Source organism: Anguilla anguilla, chromosome 11, assembly GCF_013347855.1.
Source record: "Anguilla anguilla isolate fAngAng1 chromosome 11, fAngAng1.pri, whole genome shotgun sequence".
In the NCBI taxonomy this organism is placed as follows: Eukaryota; Metazoa; Chordata; class Actinopteri; order Anguilliformes; family Anguillidae; genus Anguilla; species Anguilla anguilla.
The window spans coordinates 12,025,419-12,044,492 of record NC_049211.1 but is presented as its reverse complement, the minus strand read 5'-3'; the positions used below and the strand labels follow the sequence as shown (position 1 = coordinate 12,044,492).

The 19,074-nt window shown below is 47.3% G+C and overlaps 1 protein-coding gene across 2 annotated transcripts in view; it reads left to right on the top strand.

Moving 5' to 3' along the window:
* megf6a (multiple EGF-like-domains 6a) overlaps positions 1–19,074 on the top strand; it is a 112,424-nt gene that overhangs the window by 84,276 nt on the left and 9,074 nt on the right. For both annotated transcript variants that reach the window (XM_035383529.1, XM_035383530.1), the window contains 20 exons: positions 259–381; positions 876–998; positions 1,554–1,691; positions 2,125–2,247; positions 2,546–2,668; positions 3,081–3,245; positions 3,659–3,790; positions 6,526–6,654; positions 7,029–7,157; positions 7,494–7,628; positions 8,106–8,240; positions 10,352–10,477; positions 12,023–12,154; positions 12,762–12,890; positions 13,487–13,618; positions 14,269–14,397; positions 14,760–14,888; positions 15,219–15,347; positions 16,016–16,144; positions 18,402–18,530. In XM_035383529.1, coding sequence (XP_035239420.1) covers positions 259–381; positions 876–998; positions 1,554–1,691; positions 2,125–2,247; positions 2,546–2,668; positions 3,081–3,245; positions 3,659–3,790; positions 6,526–6,654; positions 7,029–7,157; positions 7,494–7,628; positions 8,106–8,240; positions 10,352–10,477; positions 12,023–12,154; positions 12,762–12,890; positions 13,487–13,618; positions 14,269–14,397; positions 14,760–14,888; positions 15,219–15,347; positions 16,016–16,144; positions 18,402–18,530 — 2,619 coding nt within the window. The remainder of the gene's footprint in view (positions 1–258; positions 382–875; positions 999–1,553; positions 1,692–2,124; positions 2,248–2,545; positions 2,669–3,080; positions 3,246–3,658; positions 3,791–6,525; positions 6,655–7,028; positions 7,158–7,493; positions 7,629–8,105; positions 8,241–10,351; positions 10,478–12,022; positions 12,155–12,761; positions 12,891–13,486; positions 13,619–14,268; positions 14,398–14,759; positions 14,889–15,218; positions 15,348–16,015; positions 16,145–18,401; positions 18,531–19,074) is intronic.

The window sequence follows — 19,074 nt, the reverse complement described above, 5'->3', positions numbered from 1 at the left end:
CAACACTATCTGGCCCCTAGAAATCCCGCATTCTGGGACCTGGAAGTGATTTCAGCCATTTGTGCACTCAAAATACACCAATTTCCTCTCATTAGTGGAAATTAACTTCTCACCTTTCACAAAGCCACTGTGGAGAGGTTTTGTGTGTGTGTATGTGAGCTGTGTGTGTGTGTGTGTGTGTGTGTGTGTGTGAGAGGGAAGTGCAGGGCAGTGTGTCAGGCGAGCGAGGCCTCAGACAGCCTGTTTCTCGTGTTGCAGTGACGAGCCCGTGCGCTGACAGGAATGGAGGGTGCATGCACGTGTGCCACAACAACGGAGGGCTGGCGCACTGCGACTGTCACCCTGGATACAGGCTGGCAGGGGACCGCAAAGCCTGTGAAGGTGGGTGCCGGGGTCAAGCTGCAGCGATATTGCAGCAGTCTGCTCTTAATTAGCACGTAGTCAGAGCTGTGTTAGCAACAGGGCTTTTGTTCTGGAAGACTGTCTCAGCAATGCTGTGTGCCTGGCCATCCTATATTTTATTTTCCACTGGTTTGGAGTGCGGAAAGCGCTGAGAGGACTGTTTTTGATTTAGGAGAGAAGAAGGGAAGGTTATGTTCTCTGGAAGCTCTTCTTTGGCTGGCCAGCATCAGCAAAGCAGCCTGTGGTGGCTTCCACTGAGACTGATGTATCAATCCCACTGTATATACAGGGGCTAGCAAGAGTGGTGCAACCAGAATATATTTGTGTGTAATAAAAGTATATTCATATGTAATTTGTTCCTTACATGTATAATATATTTTGTGTGTGTGTGTGTGTGTGTGCGTTTGCGTGTGTGTGTGTGTGTGCGCGTGCATGTGTGTGTGTACTGTATGTACTGTACATCTGTGTTCCAGACATTAACGAGTGTCAGACGGGTCAGGCCTCCTGTGCCCACGGTTGCCATAACACCCGAGGCTCCTTCCGCTGCATCTGTAACCCTGGATATGAGCTGGGTGCGGATGGCAAGCAGTGCTACCGTGAGTCTGCCGTTTCCTCACACTACACTGCAGTATACCTCACCGTACGCTATACTGTACCATACTTTACCTATATTTTGCTATACTATAATATACTACGCTCAACCATACACTATACTATGCCTCACTTAACACAATACTGTGCTTCAGTATACACAGTACTCAGCAGGACTGCGGAGAGACCTCAGGTATGACATTATGGCATCATATAGTTTAGGAGCATGTGCAGTGAAGACCTGAATCTGTGACATGTTCACTGAGTAAACTCTTTCATAATTTCAGAACGTTCCAAGGAAAAACCTTATATAACCCTGGATTCAGTCAGCATTTGTCCTTAACTTTGACTTAAAATTGAATGCGATTTTTTCCATCACAAGAAAAATAACATGTTTAGTTAATTGTTGAACTCTGCTGCTGGATTGAAAACAGGGACTTATGAGTCCTGAATTGGGAGTTAAGAATAAGGACAAATGGTGATTGAGTCCAGCCCATTATGTGAAAGCTGTACAGGATGCAGAGTGACTTCAGCTTGCTAAGTGGCTATCTCGCCTGCAGGCATCGAGATGGAGATCGTTAACAGCTGCGAGACCGCCAACGGAGGCTGTTCGCACCACTGCCAGCACTCCACCAATGGGCCCGTCTGTAGCTGTAACCGTGGATACCACCTGGACGATGACCTGAAGACCTGCATGGGTGAGCAGACCGCGGCTGCAGTGACCAAACCCAGGGTGACCCGGTCAGAGAATCTTTCACACGGTCGATCGCGGCCCACCCGAATCTGAGAGTTTTTAATGCGCTCCCCGTGCTTATGGGAGGTTACGTGTGCCAGTGACAGAGAAATGTGACCGCAGGGGCGTGTAAGGGCGTGTGTGTTTCCTGCGGACAGGAAACCGTGGCGACTCGGTCAGCCCCATATCCCACGCCACACACTCTGAGGATGTTAATGGGGAAAGTAGCACTGCTCTAGACGACAGGAAGTTGCGGCCTTCCCTTCTGGCCGCTCACGTCCAGATGTTTAAAATTGAATTCTGCCCAAACGCCATCTCCACAGCGAGGAGTGGCATCCCCCTGCTCACGTCCTCATTGCCATGGAGATTGACCCACCTGTTTTTTTTTCTTTTTACAGATCTGGACGAGTGTGTGGATGGCAGCTCCTGCTGTGAACAGGACTGTACCAACTACCCTGGGGGGTACGAGTGCTACTGCGGGGCAGGATACCGGCTCAACTCCGATGGATGTGGCTGTGATGGTATAGTCCACTTGGGGGGTCATTGTTTGACCTTATCCAAACCTTATAATTCCTTACACTTTACACTTGCTCTCACTTGATCTTGTACACAGTGTGGCATAATGGTTAGAGAACTGGACTTTATTCTTAAGGTTGCAGATTCGACTATCATAAATTGCTTAAATATACTACTATGTAAAAAACTGTGTTAGTCTGTGGTGCCTGTGTGCATTGTATGTGTAGTAAATGGCGCCCCCTCTGGGTGAGCAGATGGAACATGCTGAGGTGCTGTCTCTTGTGCTGTGCTTTGGGTGTGTAGACGTGGACGAGTGTCTCGCTGAGAATGGAGGGTGTGAACACACCTGCCAGAACACAGCCGGGTCTTACCAGTGCTACTGCAACCTGGGGCACCGTCTGGCGGAGGACCGCCGCTCCTGCATCCGTGAGTGTCGCATCCCAGAATCCTCCAGGCCAGACGAGGCTGACTTTGACCGCTGCTCTGCATTGATCTCCTTCCAGCCACTGGCCTGGTCTTTCTCTCGCCCATGCTCTGAGTTCAATTCAATCCAGTTAAATCGGTTAAATTCAAATCAGCTTTATTGCCCTGACAGACATTAGGCACTGTATTTACAATGCTGCACAGTATAAATAATAATAATAATAATAGGGGTATGGTTATTAACAAGCAAAATAAAATGTAATCCAGACACACTCGCTTGTACAGTACCAAGTAGCCTGTAATGCTTTATGTCTGTTTTCAATGCGTCCAATCATTTGTCTTTATCTGTCTTTTCCTAAAAATGATCCTCTTATAACTGTAGTTTTGTGCGCTCACTCCCCCTCTCTCTTCTCAGGACTGCGCAGCACGGTGGAAGCTCTGGCCAGTCGCCTGGCCGTGGAGCGAGCTCGGCCACCAATCACGTTGCTCCAGGACTACGCCCAACCGCTGGAGCGCTACGACGACTACGACGAGGGCCTGGGAGAGCTTCGGGCCGAGAGCACCCTCCAAGAGAAATTTGGTACAGACACGCATTAAATTACTTTCATGCTATTTAGCAGGTGCTCTTGTCTAGACGAACTTACAATGCAAAACGGCAAACGGAAAGTGCAGAGATTAGGGATCAAATTGCTGTAATTCCCTGAAAGGTGCATGGCTCAGTAGGACCTGTTGTACCAAGCATGAGTCAGTGGCCGTTCGGAGACAGATTTACGCATGTTCTGAATGCCCGAAACGAGAGATAGGCATTCCACTGTAAGGGCTTTCTGACGGACACGAGGAAATTGATGTAGTCTCAGCCGTAGTACAGGACCAGAGTGCTGTGGAGTTTCGAAAGCCCCGCTGAAGGAACACACACGAATCTGATGTTCTGAGTGTTGCTCACTGCCTGCCTGTGTGTCCGTCCGTCCGTCTGTCTGTCTGCCGGGAACGCAGTGTGTCTGAACGACACCTTCGGCCACGACTGCAGCCTGACCTGCGACGACTGCGCCAACGGCGGGGCGTGTAACCAGGGGAGGGACGGCTGCGACTGTCCCGAAGGCTGGACGGGGGCCGTGTGCAACCAGAGTGAGTCGCCAGAAACGCCGCACGGCTCACCTCGTCCACCACTAGCATTCTGGGAACTGAGCAGAGGTCTGCAGGTTCAGAGTGTGACTGCGGCAGCGACAAAGTCAGTCAACCAGAACAGCAGTGTAGCGTTACCCACGTTTCAATGCCATGCAACCGATAGCAAGAGACCGTGGGTCCCTTAATTGCTCTTCAGAGACATACTAGATATTGTATATAAAGTTAGACTTTGATCTTTGATGTTAATTGAATCAGTAATTACTGAGTAGAGAAATCGCCCATGTTGCCTGTACAGAACTCCAGACACTGCTCACAGCGTTCTGTACGGCTACACTACAACTACACATGCATAGCTTCTACATTCACCTACTTTCACATGCTTGAAAGCAAACAATTACGCCATTTTATGTGTGTTCAATACGTGTATTTAATATTTAAATAACAATTATGTTGCCACAACCTAGTTGAGAACTTGCGGGGCAGATGCTTTCCTTTTCATTCCTCATTTTTGCATGTCTTTGCAGACCTTGCTTAGGTTTATGCTTTTAAGGAATTCATCGCAGGCATCACGTTGATAAACATGAATAGAAGGTGATTTTATGTGCAACCTAAAAATATTCAATTGAATAACCTGGATCTGTTACACAGAAAAGGGCTTCAGTAAGTTTTTAGAGCACAAATTAGGTTTAAGCTATGGTTAGGGTTCATGTTATTGAATTCATTATATTGACTTTGTTTTTCATCATTTTTAAATGAGTAATCAGATTTTTTCCAATGATGCCTATGGCTTCAGTTATGTTTTGGGGCTCAAATTAGGGTTCAGCTAGGGTTAGGGTTAGGATAACGATAAGTCTGAGGGTTGAGGCGATTTCACGGTTGTGTTCAGCAGCTTGAAGAAAGGTTAGGACAAGGGTTTGTTTTTGATTTTGGATGAGCCAAAAATTTTCTTTAGTAGCATGGGTACTTATGACCATAAAACGATGTATAATATATGCGTATGTTTTTCAGAGAAAAACGTTTTTTTAATGACCGAAAACATATTATTTTGCATTCATGTTATTGAATTCATTATATTGATTTTGTTTTTCATCAATTTTAAATGTGTAATCAGATTTTTTCAATGATGCCTCTGGCTTCAATTAGGTGTTGGGGCTGAAATTAGGGTTCAGCTAGGGTTAGGGTTTGGAAAACGGTAAGTCTGAGGGTTGAGGCGAGTTCACGGTTGTGTTCAGCAACTTGAAGAAAGGTTAGGACATGGGTTTGTTTTTTATTTTGGATGAGCCAAAAATTTTCTTTAGTAGCATGGGTACTTATGACCGTAAAATGATGTATAATATATGCGTATTGTTTTCAAAGAAAAAAATGTTTTTTCATTGACTGGAAACATTATTTTGCATTCATGTCATTGAATTCATTATATTGACTTTGCATTTCATCAATTTTGAATGAGTAATCAGATTTATTCAATGATTCCCTATGGCTTCACTTAGGTTTTGGGGCTGAAATTAGGGTTCAGCTAGGGTTAGGGTTAGGAAAACGGTAAGTCTGAGGGTTGAGGCGAGTTTACCGTTGTGTTCAGCAACTTGACGGAAGGTTAGGACATGGGTTTGTTTTTGATTTTGGATGAGCCAAAAATTTTCTTTAATAGCATGGTTACTTATTACCATAAAATGATGTATAGTATATGCATATTTTTTTCAGAGAAAAACGTTTTTTTAATGACCGCAAACATATTATTTTGCATTCATGTTATTGAATTCATTATATTGACTTTGTTTTTCATCATTTTTAAATGAGTAATCAGATTTTTTCAATGATGCCTATGGCTTCAGTTAGGTGTTGGGGCTGAAATTAGGGTTCAGCTAGGGTTAGGGTTAGGAAAACGGTAAGTCTGAGGGTTGAGGCGAGTTCACGGTTGTGTTCAGCAGCTTGAAGAAAGGTTAGGACATGGGTTTGTTTTTGATTTTGTATAAACCCAAAATTTCCTCTAGTAGCATAGGTTCCTATGATCACAAAAAGATGTAGAATATTTGCATATTTTTTCAGGAAAAACTTTTTTTTAAAAATAATGACCGCAAACATATTTATTTTGCATTCATTTTATTTAATTCATTATATTGACTTTGTTTTTCCTCAATTTTGGAAATGGGTAATGAGATGTCTTCAATGGTAATGTAAATGTTCAGGCAGGGGAGAGGCTAATGAGTTAGCATATTGCTTTTTAAACAGATCATTTTCATGCTGTATTCAGCAGCCTGGATCTGAATACCTGCTAATCACATCAGTGAATTAATTAATCAATGAAGCAGTAGTCCGTCTTGCTGTACTCCTAAGTCGAGTTTTTGACTTTCAGCTGTTTGTTTAGCATTAGCTACTTGGATGTCTTCCCAAGCTTTCATTCCATCCAAACTCATACAATTAATTTTAATTACAGTTATTACGGTGGTACAAGATAGGATGGTAGATGGGAAATCTGGCCATAGGATGGTAAATGGGATGTCCCCACTTATCGGGACCACCACAGATAAAATAAGAAAATGTGATTCATTGCTTTAAATGCATTGTCATTAGACATTAACGTTAATCATTTAAAATTAGTTAATCATTGAAAGTTAATTGCATGAGATAGCATGCTAACTTTGATAGCCCCAATCCTTCAGAAGCTTGTTTTGTGCTGATATTTGGTGCAGAAGGCCTTTGTGAGTGACCCTCTTTCCCCTCTCGCCCTGGACCAGCCTGTCCCGCCGGCTCCTTCGGCCAGGACTGCGCCTTCACCTGTAAGTGCAAGAACGGGGCCTCCTGTGACCCTGTGAGCGGGTACTGCCGGTGCCCCCCCGGCGTCAGCGGGGACATGTGCCAGGACGGTGAGTCACAGGCGTGTGTGTGCGCATGTACACGCGTGTGTGTCCGTGTGTGTGCGTCCCTGCATGTGCGTGTGTGTGTATGCATTTGAGCAATGCCTTCCCTCACGATCTTAGTGTCTTACATCATTTCCTTCTGTTTTTGCAACTGGTGTTTTTTTGGGATTTTGTTTTCACTGCATTTTGTCCTACATAGCATTTATATGCCACATGTTTCTTGTATAATATTTAATTCACCAACTTACTATTGTAAAACATGTCTGAATTTCTCTATAAAATAAAAAGCACTATATGAAAAAAAATAAAAAAATAAAAATAATAATAATGATATTAGTTCTTCTCCATGACATAAGACCAGGCTCTTCTCTGCTTCCCAGGCTGTCCGAAGGGGTTGTACGGGAAGCACTGCAACAAGAAGTGCAACTGCGCCAACAACGGGCGCTGCCACCGCACCTACGGGGCATGCCTGTGTGACCCGGGACTGTACGGGCGGTTCTGCCACCTGCGTGAGTCACGCCCGTCTCCGGTAGCCTGTCTGTGCCCTCCGGTCTCAGGCTGATTCTTTGTGTGTTTCTCCCTCACCGCTCTTCGCTGGCTCTGTCAGTACTGTCACGTTTGTGTGACTCTGATATTCTACCTTGTGTTTTATATAAATTTATAAGTAGTGTTTAAGAATATGATGCATAATGTTATTTATGCATGTGAATGCATTACAAGCAGCATGCAACTCATATTTATTCATATTTAGTCCTTCATATGTTTTTTAGAGGGAGGCCATGGTTGCCAGATTGAGGCATGCATGGTGTTTGGTATATACTGTATTTTTCCCTATCTCCTTGCAGCATGCCCTAAGTGGGCATTTGGGCCTGGCTGCTCAGAGGAGTGTCAGTGCATCCAGAAGAACACCCTCGAATGTCACCGTCGCCATGGCAACTGCGTCTGCAAACCGGGCTACCAGGGAAAGACGTGCAAGGAAGGTCAGTGTCGCCACGGAGACCTGTGTTCTGGCACATGCACAGACAGACACCAACACATGACGAAGCTTATGCCCCCTGCGCTGAGACAGCATAAATGCCCCTTCGGCTGCAGCGGTTTTTGGAAAAATCGCTCGTTTTTATTTTGAGCATATGCCCCTCCCCTGCCTGCGTTTGACAGTGAGGACTTTGCTCTCAGTGCTGGATCAATGGCCTGTGTTCAAGATGGTGCTGTGTCTTCTCAGGAAATCAAAGGCGTTTACTGCCTGAACATCTGTATATCACACATCTAGCAATTCACAGCAGACATTTCTCCTCACTGAAGAACATTCAGTGAGGAGAGTTTAAGCCACATAAACTAGGAGCTGATTATATGGCCAGGTGGGTTTAGGATCATGCAGCCCGTAGAAGAGCAGTCATGAGAGAAGGGAGACCTGTGCTCTGGAGTTTGACCGTTCATTGTTGGCTTTTCTCACCCAGAATGCAACTCGGGCTTCTACGGCTCCGGGTGCCAGAGTAGGTGCGAGTGTCCGTCGGGGGTCCTGTGCGATCACGTGACCGGAGAGTGCCATCGGCAGTGTCCCGCCGGCCTGCGAGGGGACAACTGTGACCAAGGTGAGTACGGCCGCTGCCGTGATGGAGACACCAGTGCGGGACAGGGGGAAGAGACTGCCCCCATCCCCGCCCTCTCGCTGGGGCGTGCTTAACGTGCTGGATTCAAAGGCAGCCATCTTGTCTGGGATTCATCTCATCCCTGGACACACACACACACCACACCCATTATCTGCAGTATCTCAGTGTCATCACTGCTGGATTCCTCTCATTTGAGCTCACTGTCTTACAGCAGTGTTACTCCATTCCGGTTTGTTTCCCCCGTCCTCACCTCTGATCCTCGTCTGAACTCGTACACGCACTTTACCGGTCCAAGGGCAACTCTGTTTTTGAGGTCCAAGGATAAATCTGTTTTGGAAGCCCAAGGTTAAATCTGTTTTCTTGTGGAACAGATGCATGTTCTACCTCAGTTTTTACTCCAGGAGACACCGTCTGCACACGGACAATTACACTGACATTTAGGGACGGAAATGAGCCCCTCATTTCAGGTCTTTAGCTTTCATGAGTTTTATTAATATGACACGTATGGACATTGACACTGAGTAGTTACACGGTCTATAAGAAGTCCCTGACATTTTTTAAATTGTGCTCTTTATGCTGTTTGTTTAACTGTGGTCTAAGATAAGAGTTAAAGTGTGTGTGTGTGTGTGTGTGTGTGTTTCTGTGTTTCTGTGTTTGTGTGTGTGTTGTGTTTTGTGTTAAACAGTGCAGTGTTCTCATCATCTCTTGAGTGTGTCATCCTGCATTTTATCATTGTAAAATTATGCAGTCCTGTGGCGATGGGAATATCTGGACAGGAGTCGGCGGAAAACATAGACCCAGCACAAGGGCCGTGTTTCTGGGAAAACGCACATCCTCCTGGAGTTGAGAGTGCGTCTATAGCAGTGATGCAGCTTTTCAGTGTTTGTGAGCTCAAGCCCTCACTGTGAGAGGAGATGTGCCCTTTGAGGTCCCCTCTACTGTTCAGTTTGGGGCATCCACTTCCCCCCCCCCCCCCAGCAGTCTAACCACCCCATTCTAATGCCCCTTGCACTCTGGGAGAGTCTGGGCATATTCAATCAGGAGGCAGAGAGGTGCAGATCTGGAATGCTGTGGAGGGGGGGGGGTGGGGTTCTGGGGTTTGGGGGTTTTGGGGGGTGGAGGTTGGAGAGGAGGAAATGACAGGAATACTTTCACAGAAACAGAGAGCTGGTAGCCTGTGCTTCACCGCCTGGAAGCCATTTACTGATAGGAGCGCTGCATCTGCCCCGAATTAGGAGCAGAAGGGAGGGAGGGAGTGAAGGAAAGAGAGAGGGATGAAAAAAAGGAGGAAAAGCTGCTGAGCTGTTTTATGTCCTCTTGTTTTGCAACTTTTTTGTTTTTTTTTCTTCCAACTTTGTTTCATTCATAATTCATAAATCAGTGAGCCCCCCGAAGGCCTGTGGCGCTGAGGCGAGAGACGGAGGTTTGGGCTACCCTCTCGCCCCTCTGATCTCGTCCCCACTTGCCCTCCGCCTGGCATGGGTCACCCTTCGTCCCGCTCCCGGGCCACTGAAATAAGCGCCCCTGCCAGAAACGGCATCACCCCGAATTTTACCCCCTGGGGTTACCCTGTCACCACCCTCCCCTCTGCCCAGCTCTGCATCCTCCACAGCACTAAGCTAAAATAGCTGTCAGGATCTTAGCGGGAGTCTGGCGGCAATCCCCGCTTTCCTGCTTTAACTAATGCACAGGCTTCGTCCTGCCAGATGGTTTTATAAAGAGTTATGGTGGACCCCTGGGGTGCTGTGGAAATAGACTACAAAGCTGATGCTTCTTTAAGAGTTTCTGAAGAGATCTTGTGGTCTGACCCTTTGAGATTTCTTTTTTTTCCCTTAAATTTTCACAAATACGTTGTTCTCACGTCAACAGCGATATTTGAAAAGATGTTTTGTGATGTGTCAAGGGGTCTGTATGAAAGTGTATTAGAAGATGTCGTGGGAAGTGCTTTTGTTTCCAATCTCCCTGAGCTATGATAACATTGAACACATCGACTTGTACAGTGGGCGAAATCCCTGAGACTTAAGATGTAATCCATCCCGTTCAGTAGGTCATGAAGGCTGTTCCCTCTCTTCCCTCTCTCTCCCCTGTCCCAGAGTGTCCTGAGGGGAGCTATGGGACGGGGTGTGCCCAGCAGTGCCGGTGTTCGGGGGCTCCGTGCGACAGGGTGACCGGCCAGTGCCACTGTCCCGCGGGGAAGACCGGAGAAGGCTGTGAAAATGGTGAGGGGAGAAGGGCCAATTTGGAGGGAAGGTCACCGTATTATTTCATTAGTCAGTCTCTCAACTAGCGCATCTGTTCAGCAATTAGCAAGTTTGGCTGAAGTATTCACTGCTGCTTAGCCACAAGACATTCCTAGCTTTAATCTCCATCTCTCCATCTTCACCTCTCTCTCTCTCTCCCCCTCTCTCTCTCTCTCTCTCCATTTTCTGCCTTGAGAAATATCCCAAAAAAGCACAGCACTGCTCTACAATTTCATCTTTCCCCAGAAAACAGCACCTGGAGGATGTAGGGCCAAGCGCCACGTCCTGCTCTTTCACAGCGCTGACCGCTTCAAAAACATGTTTTTCCGTGTATCGCTCTCAGATCCACCCCTAATGACTTTCCATTATGGTCCGATAGTGGAGCCGGGCGCTGCAGGCCGGCGTGGGCCGGTGTTTAGACTAGGAGAGGAAAGGGGAACGCGCCATGCCGTCAGCAGAAGAGACGGGCCGTTTGCGTTCAAGACTCTACCAGTCGGCTCCCTGGCATGTCTCCCTGTCAGAGTACGCAGTAGAGCCTAGCACGGCGGACTAAGTAGCGGGAATGTGGCCCGTTGTAAGTCGCTGGCCGGTTTCGTGCAGGAACTCGCTGTCTGAGCCTCGTCAGGCGCGGCGCCGGTCTCCGGGAAGCCAACACCGCGCAGCGAGCCAGTCCCCACAGGTGGTCAGGTTCCCTAACGAATAGGCTCGCAGCGTTAATGAGCAGCATGTGTCTGCAGCTGCTGCAGATGAATGGTTCAAGCCATTTTTTCTCTCACGGAGGTGGGAGGGAGGAGAGAAGATCAGAGACAGAAGATGGGGGTCAGGGGTGGGGGGGGGGGGGGGGTTCACCATCCTTCAGTGTCCCAAAGTCCCGAGAGAGGCCAGCGGGTGCTCATCTTCACACAGGATTCCCCATCCAGGACAGATTAGGGGCTGTGTTTCTGTTTGGCCCGGTCTCCTCTTGGCAGTGCGGTACTCCCGGTGCTGCCAGTGCCCATATCTTCTTACCTCACACATGATAGCGCTCATCAGCTAGATGGCAGTCGCCCCTCTACAATTAATCCCTTGAATCGGCAGGCTTGTGAAACTCTATCCAGTAATCACCACTATCCGGGCTTAAGGACTATGCAAGCGAAGTGTTCTGGATTCGGTTTTGTCATTCTTGGTTTTCCACCGTAAGTTTGCGTAAAATCGCCGTGTCGATGAACTCTATGTTTATTGCCCCAAGACAGTCTGTTCCTCGATCATGAGCTGTTCCTACTCACCCATGACAGCAAGCTGAACTGATAAACGTGTTAACTATGGTGAAACGCTGGCTATGGTCAGAAATATTATACACACATCTGCTTTCTGTACCTGGTGCATTGACTCTCTGACTCTTCTGCATCTCAAATTGTCTTTAATTGAAGAAGAATAAATAACATGGATTTCGAAGAGAAAATGAATGTGAGTTTATGGCCTGGTGAGGTTCAGTAGTATTTGTAGGTCACTAATGCGGTCCTCTCTCTCTCTCTCTCTCTGCAGAGTGTGTGGACGGCCAGTGGGGGGTGGGCTGTAAGCACCCGTGCCCCGTCTGTGAAAATGGAGGCGTGTGTGACAAACGCAATGGGACCTGTCAATGCCAGCCTGGCTACATGGGCAAACTCTGCCAGAACGGTACACATAGTCTCAGTGTCTGTCTTTTCCCCGATTAACCTCTGTCCGTCTGTCCGTCTGTCTGTGTGTCTGTCTGTTTGTGTGTCTGTTATTACTGTGTACAGCACGCTTCTAGTAACCCCTCCAATCAAATAGCTGCACGGTTCTCTCTTTGACCAAATTAATTTAAAAGATGCTGGGAAATGTGAGTATAGCATTGCTTTGGAAATCAAGAGGTCTGTGTGTGTGTGTTTGTGCGTGTGTGTGTGTGCATGTGTGTGCTTGGTGTGTGTGTGTGTGTGCGTGTGTGTGTGTGTGTGTGTGTGTGTGTGTGTGTGTGTGTGTGTGTGTGTGTGCGTGTGTGTGTGTGTGTGTGTGCTTGGCGTGTGTGTGTGTGTGTGTGTGTGTGTGTGTGTGTGTGTGTGTGTGCTTGGCGTGTGTGTGTGTGTGTGTGTGTGTGTGTGTGCGTGTGTGTGTGTGTGCGTGTGTGTGTGTGTGTGTGTGCTTGGCGTGTGTGTGTGTGTGTGTGTGTGTGTGTGTGCTTGGCGTGTGTGTGTGTGTGTGTGTGTGCGTGTGTGTGTGTGTGTGTGTGCTTGGCGTGTGTGTGTGTGTGTCTCTGTGCTTACAGCCTGCCCGACCGGACGCTTTGGCCTCGGGTGCCAGCTACGCTGCCTGTGTGAAAACAGCGGGCGCTGCCACCCGGTCACAGGACGCTGTACCTGTGCCCCCGGCTGGACAGGGCACAACTGCAGGAGAGGTAAGCCCCCTGCCAGGCCTCACACTGAGCTTTCAGTACCTGAGCTTTCAGTAACTGGAATTTCATTCACTGAATTTTCAGTACCTGAGCTTTCAGTAACGGCTGAACTTCCGTTCACTGGATCACTATTGTCTTTAGAGGCTAATTAATGAACAGTGGTATAAATAGCGGTATAAATACCCATGCATTTGAAAACTATACAAACCTTACTTTCAGCAAACCAGTTAAGGGCATTATGAGGACAGAGTAGAGCTTAAAAGTTATATTATGAAAAAGGAGAAACATTAAACCTTATGCAAAAAGGTTAAATAAAGAAAATCGATAGGAGGATAAAGTTGAACCCATTTTAGTGCTTAGAGTTGCAGTGGCCTAAGGGAGGAATGTATGTCTAGGTCTGGTAGATTTTTACATGGGAACCATATATTGATGGCCAAAAGGTACCAGGTTAAATTCTGGATATAACTGGTAGGTTGGGATGTACAGGATGTTGGGTGTCCCATGCCAGATTTGACTGCCAGTGAAGTAACGCACTAAACAGGAGGCAGTAATTAAGAGAATCTTGGAAGTCTGAATTCTTTCCATTGTTGCCATGGCAGCCTGCGACGCCGGGAGGTGGGGGGCAGACTGCGCCAACAAATGCGACTGCAGGAACAGCGACGGGAGCTGCGACGCCGTGACGGGACGGTGCAGCTGCGAGGCGGGGTTCACCGGAGCACGCTGCCACCAGAGTGAGTGTGTCCCACGCCCCCCATCAGCCCCTCTCCCAGCGGGGACGGGGGCAGTATCTGCTTTTACTGGAATATTTCAGTGAATTTACAGTACCTTGGAATGCTCCATATGACCACAGAACACCCACTAAAATATGCTGGGTTTACAAAATGTGTTTTTTTTTTGTTTTTTTTTTGTTTTTTTTTGTTGAGAAAAGGCACAAGATTTGATCACATTATTGTATTGAGCCAAAAGTGGTACTGTTCAGGACAATTTAATGTATCGTTTGAACATGAGGTTTATATTTTTTGATATAGACAAGGAGCAGGGAAAACTGGGCAATTCATGACTGTTTCCATTGGACCACAGCCAGCGTTTCACCAGAGTCGACTTAACTTACGCCTTTTTGAGCTCAGTGTTTGTTTCCATTAGGCATGTTGTATAAACCGGGAATCGACAGTCACGCTAATGAGACTGCCATGCATTAACACTAATGGAACAGTTAGCTTATTGTCAACACAGGCCCAGGTTAGCCACCCCCGCACAGGCCTGAGAGTTTGCTGGGTGCTCAGAGGTGTAAGCCCAGTTTCAGTGTGCCCCTGCTGGACAGGGAAGAGCGTCCTCAGGGTGGCCCGCTGAACGTTTGCGTTTGGTCCCACGTGTCGAACAGAATGTCCCACGGGCTCATTCGGGTTTGGCTGCCGACACGAGTGCCAGTGTGACAACGATGCGTCATGTGACCATGTGAGCGGTGCCTGCACGTGCCTGGCAGGATGGACCGGAACCTTCTGTGAGAAACGTAAGTAAACCCACTCCACGATAGAGACAGATAGACCGACAGAAAAATAGATACTGTAGAGTGAAGATACCTTCTGACTGTAAACAGACAGACCAACAGACTAGTGGCTCGCTGTTTACATGTGACACACAAAAGTGTTTGTCACAATTTTTGTGTGTTTATATGTACACATATTCTAAAAGGCTGTCACTTAATATTATAATGTTGGTCGTGAGCGGGAGACACAGTTGTATGTTCTCAGGCATTACAATTTTTCCTGTCTTTAATCACCTGTTACAGCTCTGCCTTGCCGTGACGTGCGACATATGCTCATCTTAAGAATGACCCCATGTTATGTCTGTGTGTGCGTGTTTTTTTTACAGCTTGTCCGGAGGGTTTCTATGGGCTGGAGTGTCAGGAGCAGTGTAACTGTCTGAACGGGGGGCGCTGTCACCACCTGACAGGGGCGTGTGTGTGCACAGCAGGCTGGATCGGCCCACTCTGTGACTCCAGTGAGTCCCCCCCCCCCCCCCCCCCAAACACACACCATCACCATCTCACACACACACCCTCTATGTTATACATCAGTGAAAAAAGCTAAAAGCTGCTAAAAGCTCTGCATTGGTATGAAACAACCCAAATGGTAGCACTAAAATGGCAGCCCACTCTGTCTCATTCTCTGAGGAAGCGGCAGGGTCATCTCCAGGGTGACGATACTGATGTGTCTGTCATGTGTAGGATGGTCAGCGTCATATTTCAGATGTTGATATATCAAAATGGGTTTTGGAAAGAGATGAAAAACCCTCTACCCCAACCATCTGTCTCCTGACCTCCTACTACAGAGTGCCAGACTGGATTCTATGGTGTGGGCTGTAACCAAACCTGTAACTGCCAAAACCATGGCAACTGTGACCCCAGCAATGGGCAGTGCCAGTGTCTGCCAGGCTGGACTGGAGTCAGCTGCCAGCAAGGTGACTAAACCAGTCGATGTGTATGTGCTTATGTACATTTGTGTGTGCCTGTGTACGCCTGTGTGTGTGTGTGTGTATGTGCCTGTGTGTGTTTGTGTGTATGCGTGTGTGTGCTTGAATGTTATTTGTGCGCGTGCGTGTGTGTATATGTGTGCATGTGCATGCATGTAGATGAGTGTGTGCGTGATAAATATGTCTGTATCTGCACACTGAGTGTCTGTCAGTGAAAATGCATAGCATCAGGCTGTGTGAGTAAGTTATTCATAATCCTCCTCTGTGCTCCCTTATCCCCACCACAAGATCCACAAGAACAACCTATTAATGAAGCATGCATTTAAAGAGATGGATGTAAATGTTCTTTCCCAGCAAGCACCGTTCATGCTTGCTGAGGAAGACATGCTGATTCCTCCCTCTGTACGTCTGACCACAAAGAAGCACACCCTGAGGGTCTTACAGAGCGGGCGCTCTTAGGTTTCATACCCACCCTTAAAGACTACATTACCCACAGCCCCACTGAAGGAAAGAGGGGCTCTGACCATCAGAACAAGCTGGAAAGAGCAAGTAGAGTTTGGTGGATGGAGTGGAGTTCTCTGCCGGTGTGAGAATGATGAGTTTACCCCTCTCTCTCTCTCTCTCCCTCCCTCCCTCCCTCCCTCCCTCTCTCCCAGAATGCCCAGCGGGCTCTCACGGGCCAGGCTGTGGCCAGCGCTGCCTGTGTCAGAACGGTGGGGTGTGTGACCGGATCAGCGGCCGCTGCGCGTGTCCCGAAGGGTGGACTGGGGTGGCCTGTGAGCTCGGTGAGTGGGTGGGAGGAGAGGTCACGTGACTTCCATTCCACCAACACTTCCTCAGACTCAGCGTGACTCAGTGGCTCATGTGATGATCTGGTAATGTACTGCAATGTATAAAACCACCAAGGACCTGTGGAGATCTCCTACCGCTAGCTTGGCAAAATACAGTACAGGTATAGAACCAAACGGTAGCACAATATGTCAGTATACGCAGTTAGCAGTGCCACATTGAACGCTGGTTCATTTAAGTGCCATAGCAAAGGAATGAGGAGCTGTGCTGAGCACTTTTTCTGGGATTCTACATCAAATATCAATTCACTGCATCCTAAAGACATGGTTATTTTCCATAGACCTGTCCTAAGTGCTGCATGGTAACAGGACAGACAGGAGAGAGGCTGTGAGGAGGTTTTGCTGGACTGTAAACTGCAGAGCGCAGTATTCCCGAAACTACATTTTACCCCAGCGAATGAAGCTGCTTACTCACCACCTGGAGAAATAAAACTTTTACCACTGTTCCTATTAATATTAGTTTTTTTCTGAAAGGCATTCCTCATTTTATGGGCATCGTTAAAAATAAAGGAAGAATGAATGTCTGGAACGGGCCTTTGGAAATAGCGATCACTCTGCTCTTTTACAGTTAAGCATCTGTAGGGTTACTAATATTTAGTGATACTAATACTTTGTGGTAGATCCTTGATACTCCCACCATTTTTTCCCCTGAAGAATGAAAGACATGTTTGGTGTGATTTTGAGTTTCCATAATGAAATAGCAGAAAATATTGTCTGGTTTTTAGGCCAGGAGACCTACTGGAAGTGATTAACTGTCCTGATGAGTGGGTGGGGGTGGGGGGGGGGAGCACATTCTCCTAAATTTCCATCCGTAAATATATACAACATTTGGACCCCCAGGTGACCCAACCAGCACAGCAGGGGTGGATGGTTGTGGTACAGGAGGCCCGGTGTGCATGCATGTTTGCACTGCCATCAATTACCCTGGCTGAATTATTTAATTTGCTGAGTACACCAACATTAGTCTAACTGTCGATTAGACCACAATTAAATAATTAAATGTAGAACACATAAACAGTTTCAGCTGTGATACATAAACCTATTGTGAAATTTAAGTAAGACGACTATAACAAAATGATTGGGGTTAATTAAATAATTAAGAGCAGAAGGGTAATTTCGCAGTAACTGATTATACGAGTGAGAGATATTTGCGTGGTAAAGTCCAATACAGCCACATAATAGAGAAAGATAGGGCTATTTCTTCCTGATGGTTATAAAAGTGTATATCAGTCTCTATCATGTAGCGATATTGGAATTTACCACGCAAATATCGAGCAACATCAGGAGTGTACAGCAGTGCTGTGAGTTGACATTGGCCAGGGTACTGCTGCTCGGGGTTACGACTACTTCAGTTCCTCCTAATGACATACCAACGGGCACTGACTCTTCTGCTGTAGGAGTGGGAATTGAAGGGTGTAAGATCACAGCTGAGTGCACTAGGGGAGTGCATGGTCCTGGCATAAGCTGATGTCACAACAAGAGGGCAGAGGGGTCAGGGCAGGACATTCCCTCTGCATTAGCCATAGCAATGGTTGACCATTTTGGATTAGCCATCGGCTGGACATTTCCGTGCAGTCACGCCTCATTTCTTCTGTCACCTCTAGATTTACAGCACAATTAAAAGCAGGCTCCTTCACTGTTTATGAACCCTCCTGGGGTACTGCTGTAAAAATGACCTTTGGGACAAAAAATGCTCCATGATTTAACGGGCTGTTTTCTCTGTAATGAACTGCAAGGGAAAAGTGCTGAGTCGTGTCTCTGTAATGTGTGGCACACTTCTGGCTGTGGCTGAATGGCCATTGGGAGGGAGCCTTAGATATGCTGATATGTTTCAGAGATGTGTAAAGCACCTTACCTGTGTGTGTCTGAACCTTACCTGTGTGTTTCTGGACCTTATCTGTGTGTCTCTGAAACTTACCTGTGTGTCTCTGAACTATGTAATATATAATAACATGTAATTTTTATTATAATAAGGAAAGGGCCTATTTCTCTCCCTCTCTCTTTCTGTCTACCTCTTTTTCTCTTTCATTTCTTTTACCCAAATTATTTTGTGGCTTACTTACATCCGTCTCTCTTTCCTCTTTCTCACTTCTTCTCTCTCACTGGTGTGATTAGTGCTTTGATAGTAAGACAGGTCTTCTCCCTCCCTGCCTCCTTCCCTGGTCATGTGACTCCGTCCCATCTCTGTCCACAGAGTGTGCTCCGGGCCATTTTGGGGCGGGGTGCCAGCAGAGGTGTGAGTGTGAGAACGGGGGACAGTGTGACCGGCAGAGCGGACGCTGCGTCTGTCGTCCCGGCTGGATCGGGGAGACCTGTCAGACAGGTAAGACCCCTGCGTGACTCCAACATCCTTTCATCCGTACAGAAGCAAAGAGCAAGGCCTGTGAGCCTGTCCTGAGAGACCGCTGGTTGGTCTATGGACTGACTGTCCTTTGTCTTTGTCCCTGTCTGAATTGTCTCATTATCTGAGACAGGTTAGGTCTGTTTTGTGCAAAGATAGAGTGCTTTAATCATGCAGGAAGTGAGAATATTACAAATGCACAGTACATCCTGTGCGTATCAGTCAGGGTCAAACTGAGGCTCAGACTGTAGAACTCCTGTTCCAGAGCACTCTGTCCATGTCTCCTGATTGACAGGCTGCTGTGATACAGGTGAGTTGGGTCCAGGTGTGGGAGGCGGGGCATCACAGTGCAGGTTGAGGGCAGGGTTGTGCTGTTGAGTGGCAGAGTGCACAGGCACATGGCAAGTCACATGACAAAACGCAATGGCACACTTGCCTTGCTACTCTGCAGAGCATCTTTGTGACAGCTCTCTGTAAAAAGCGCTACACAAATAAAATTGAACTGAACAGTCACGTCCTGAGCGCC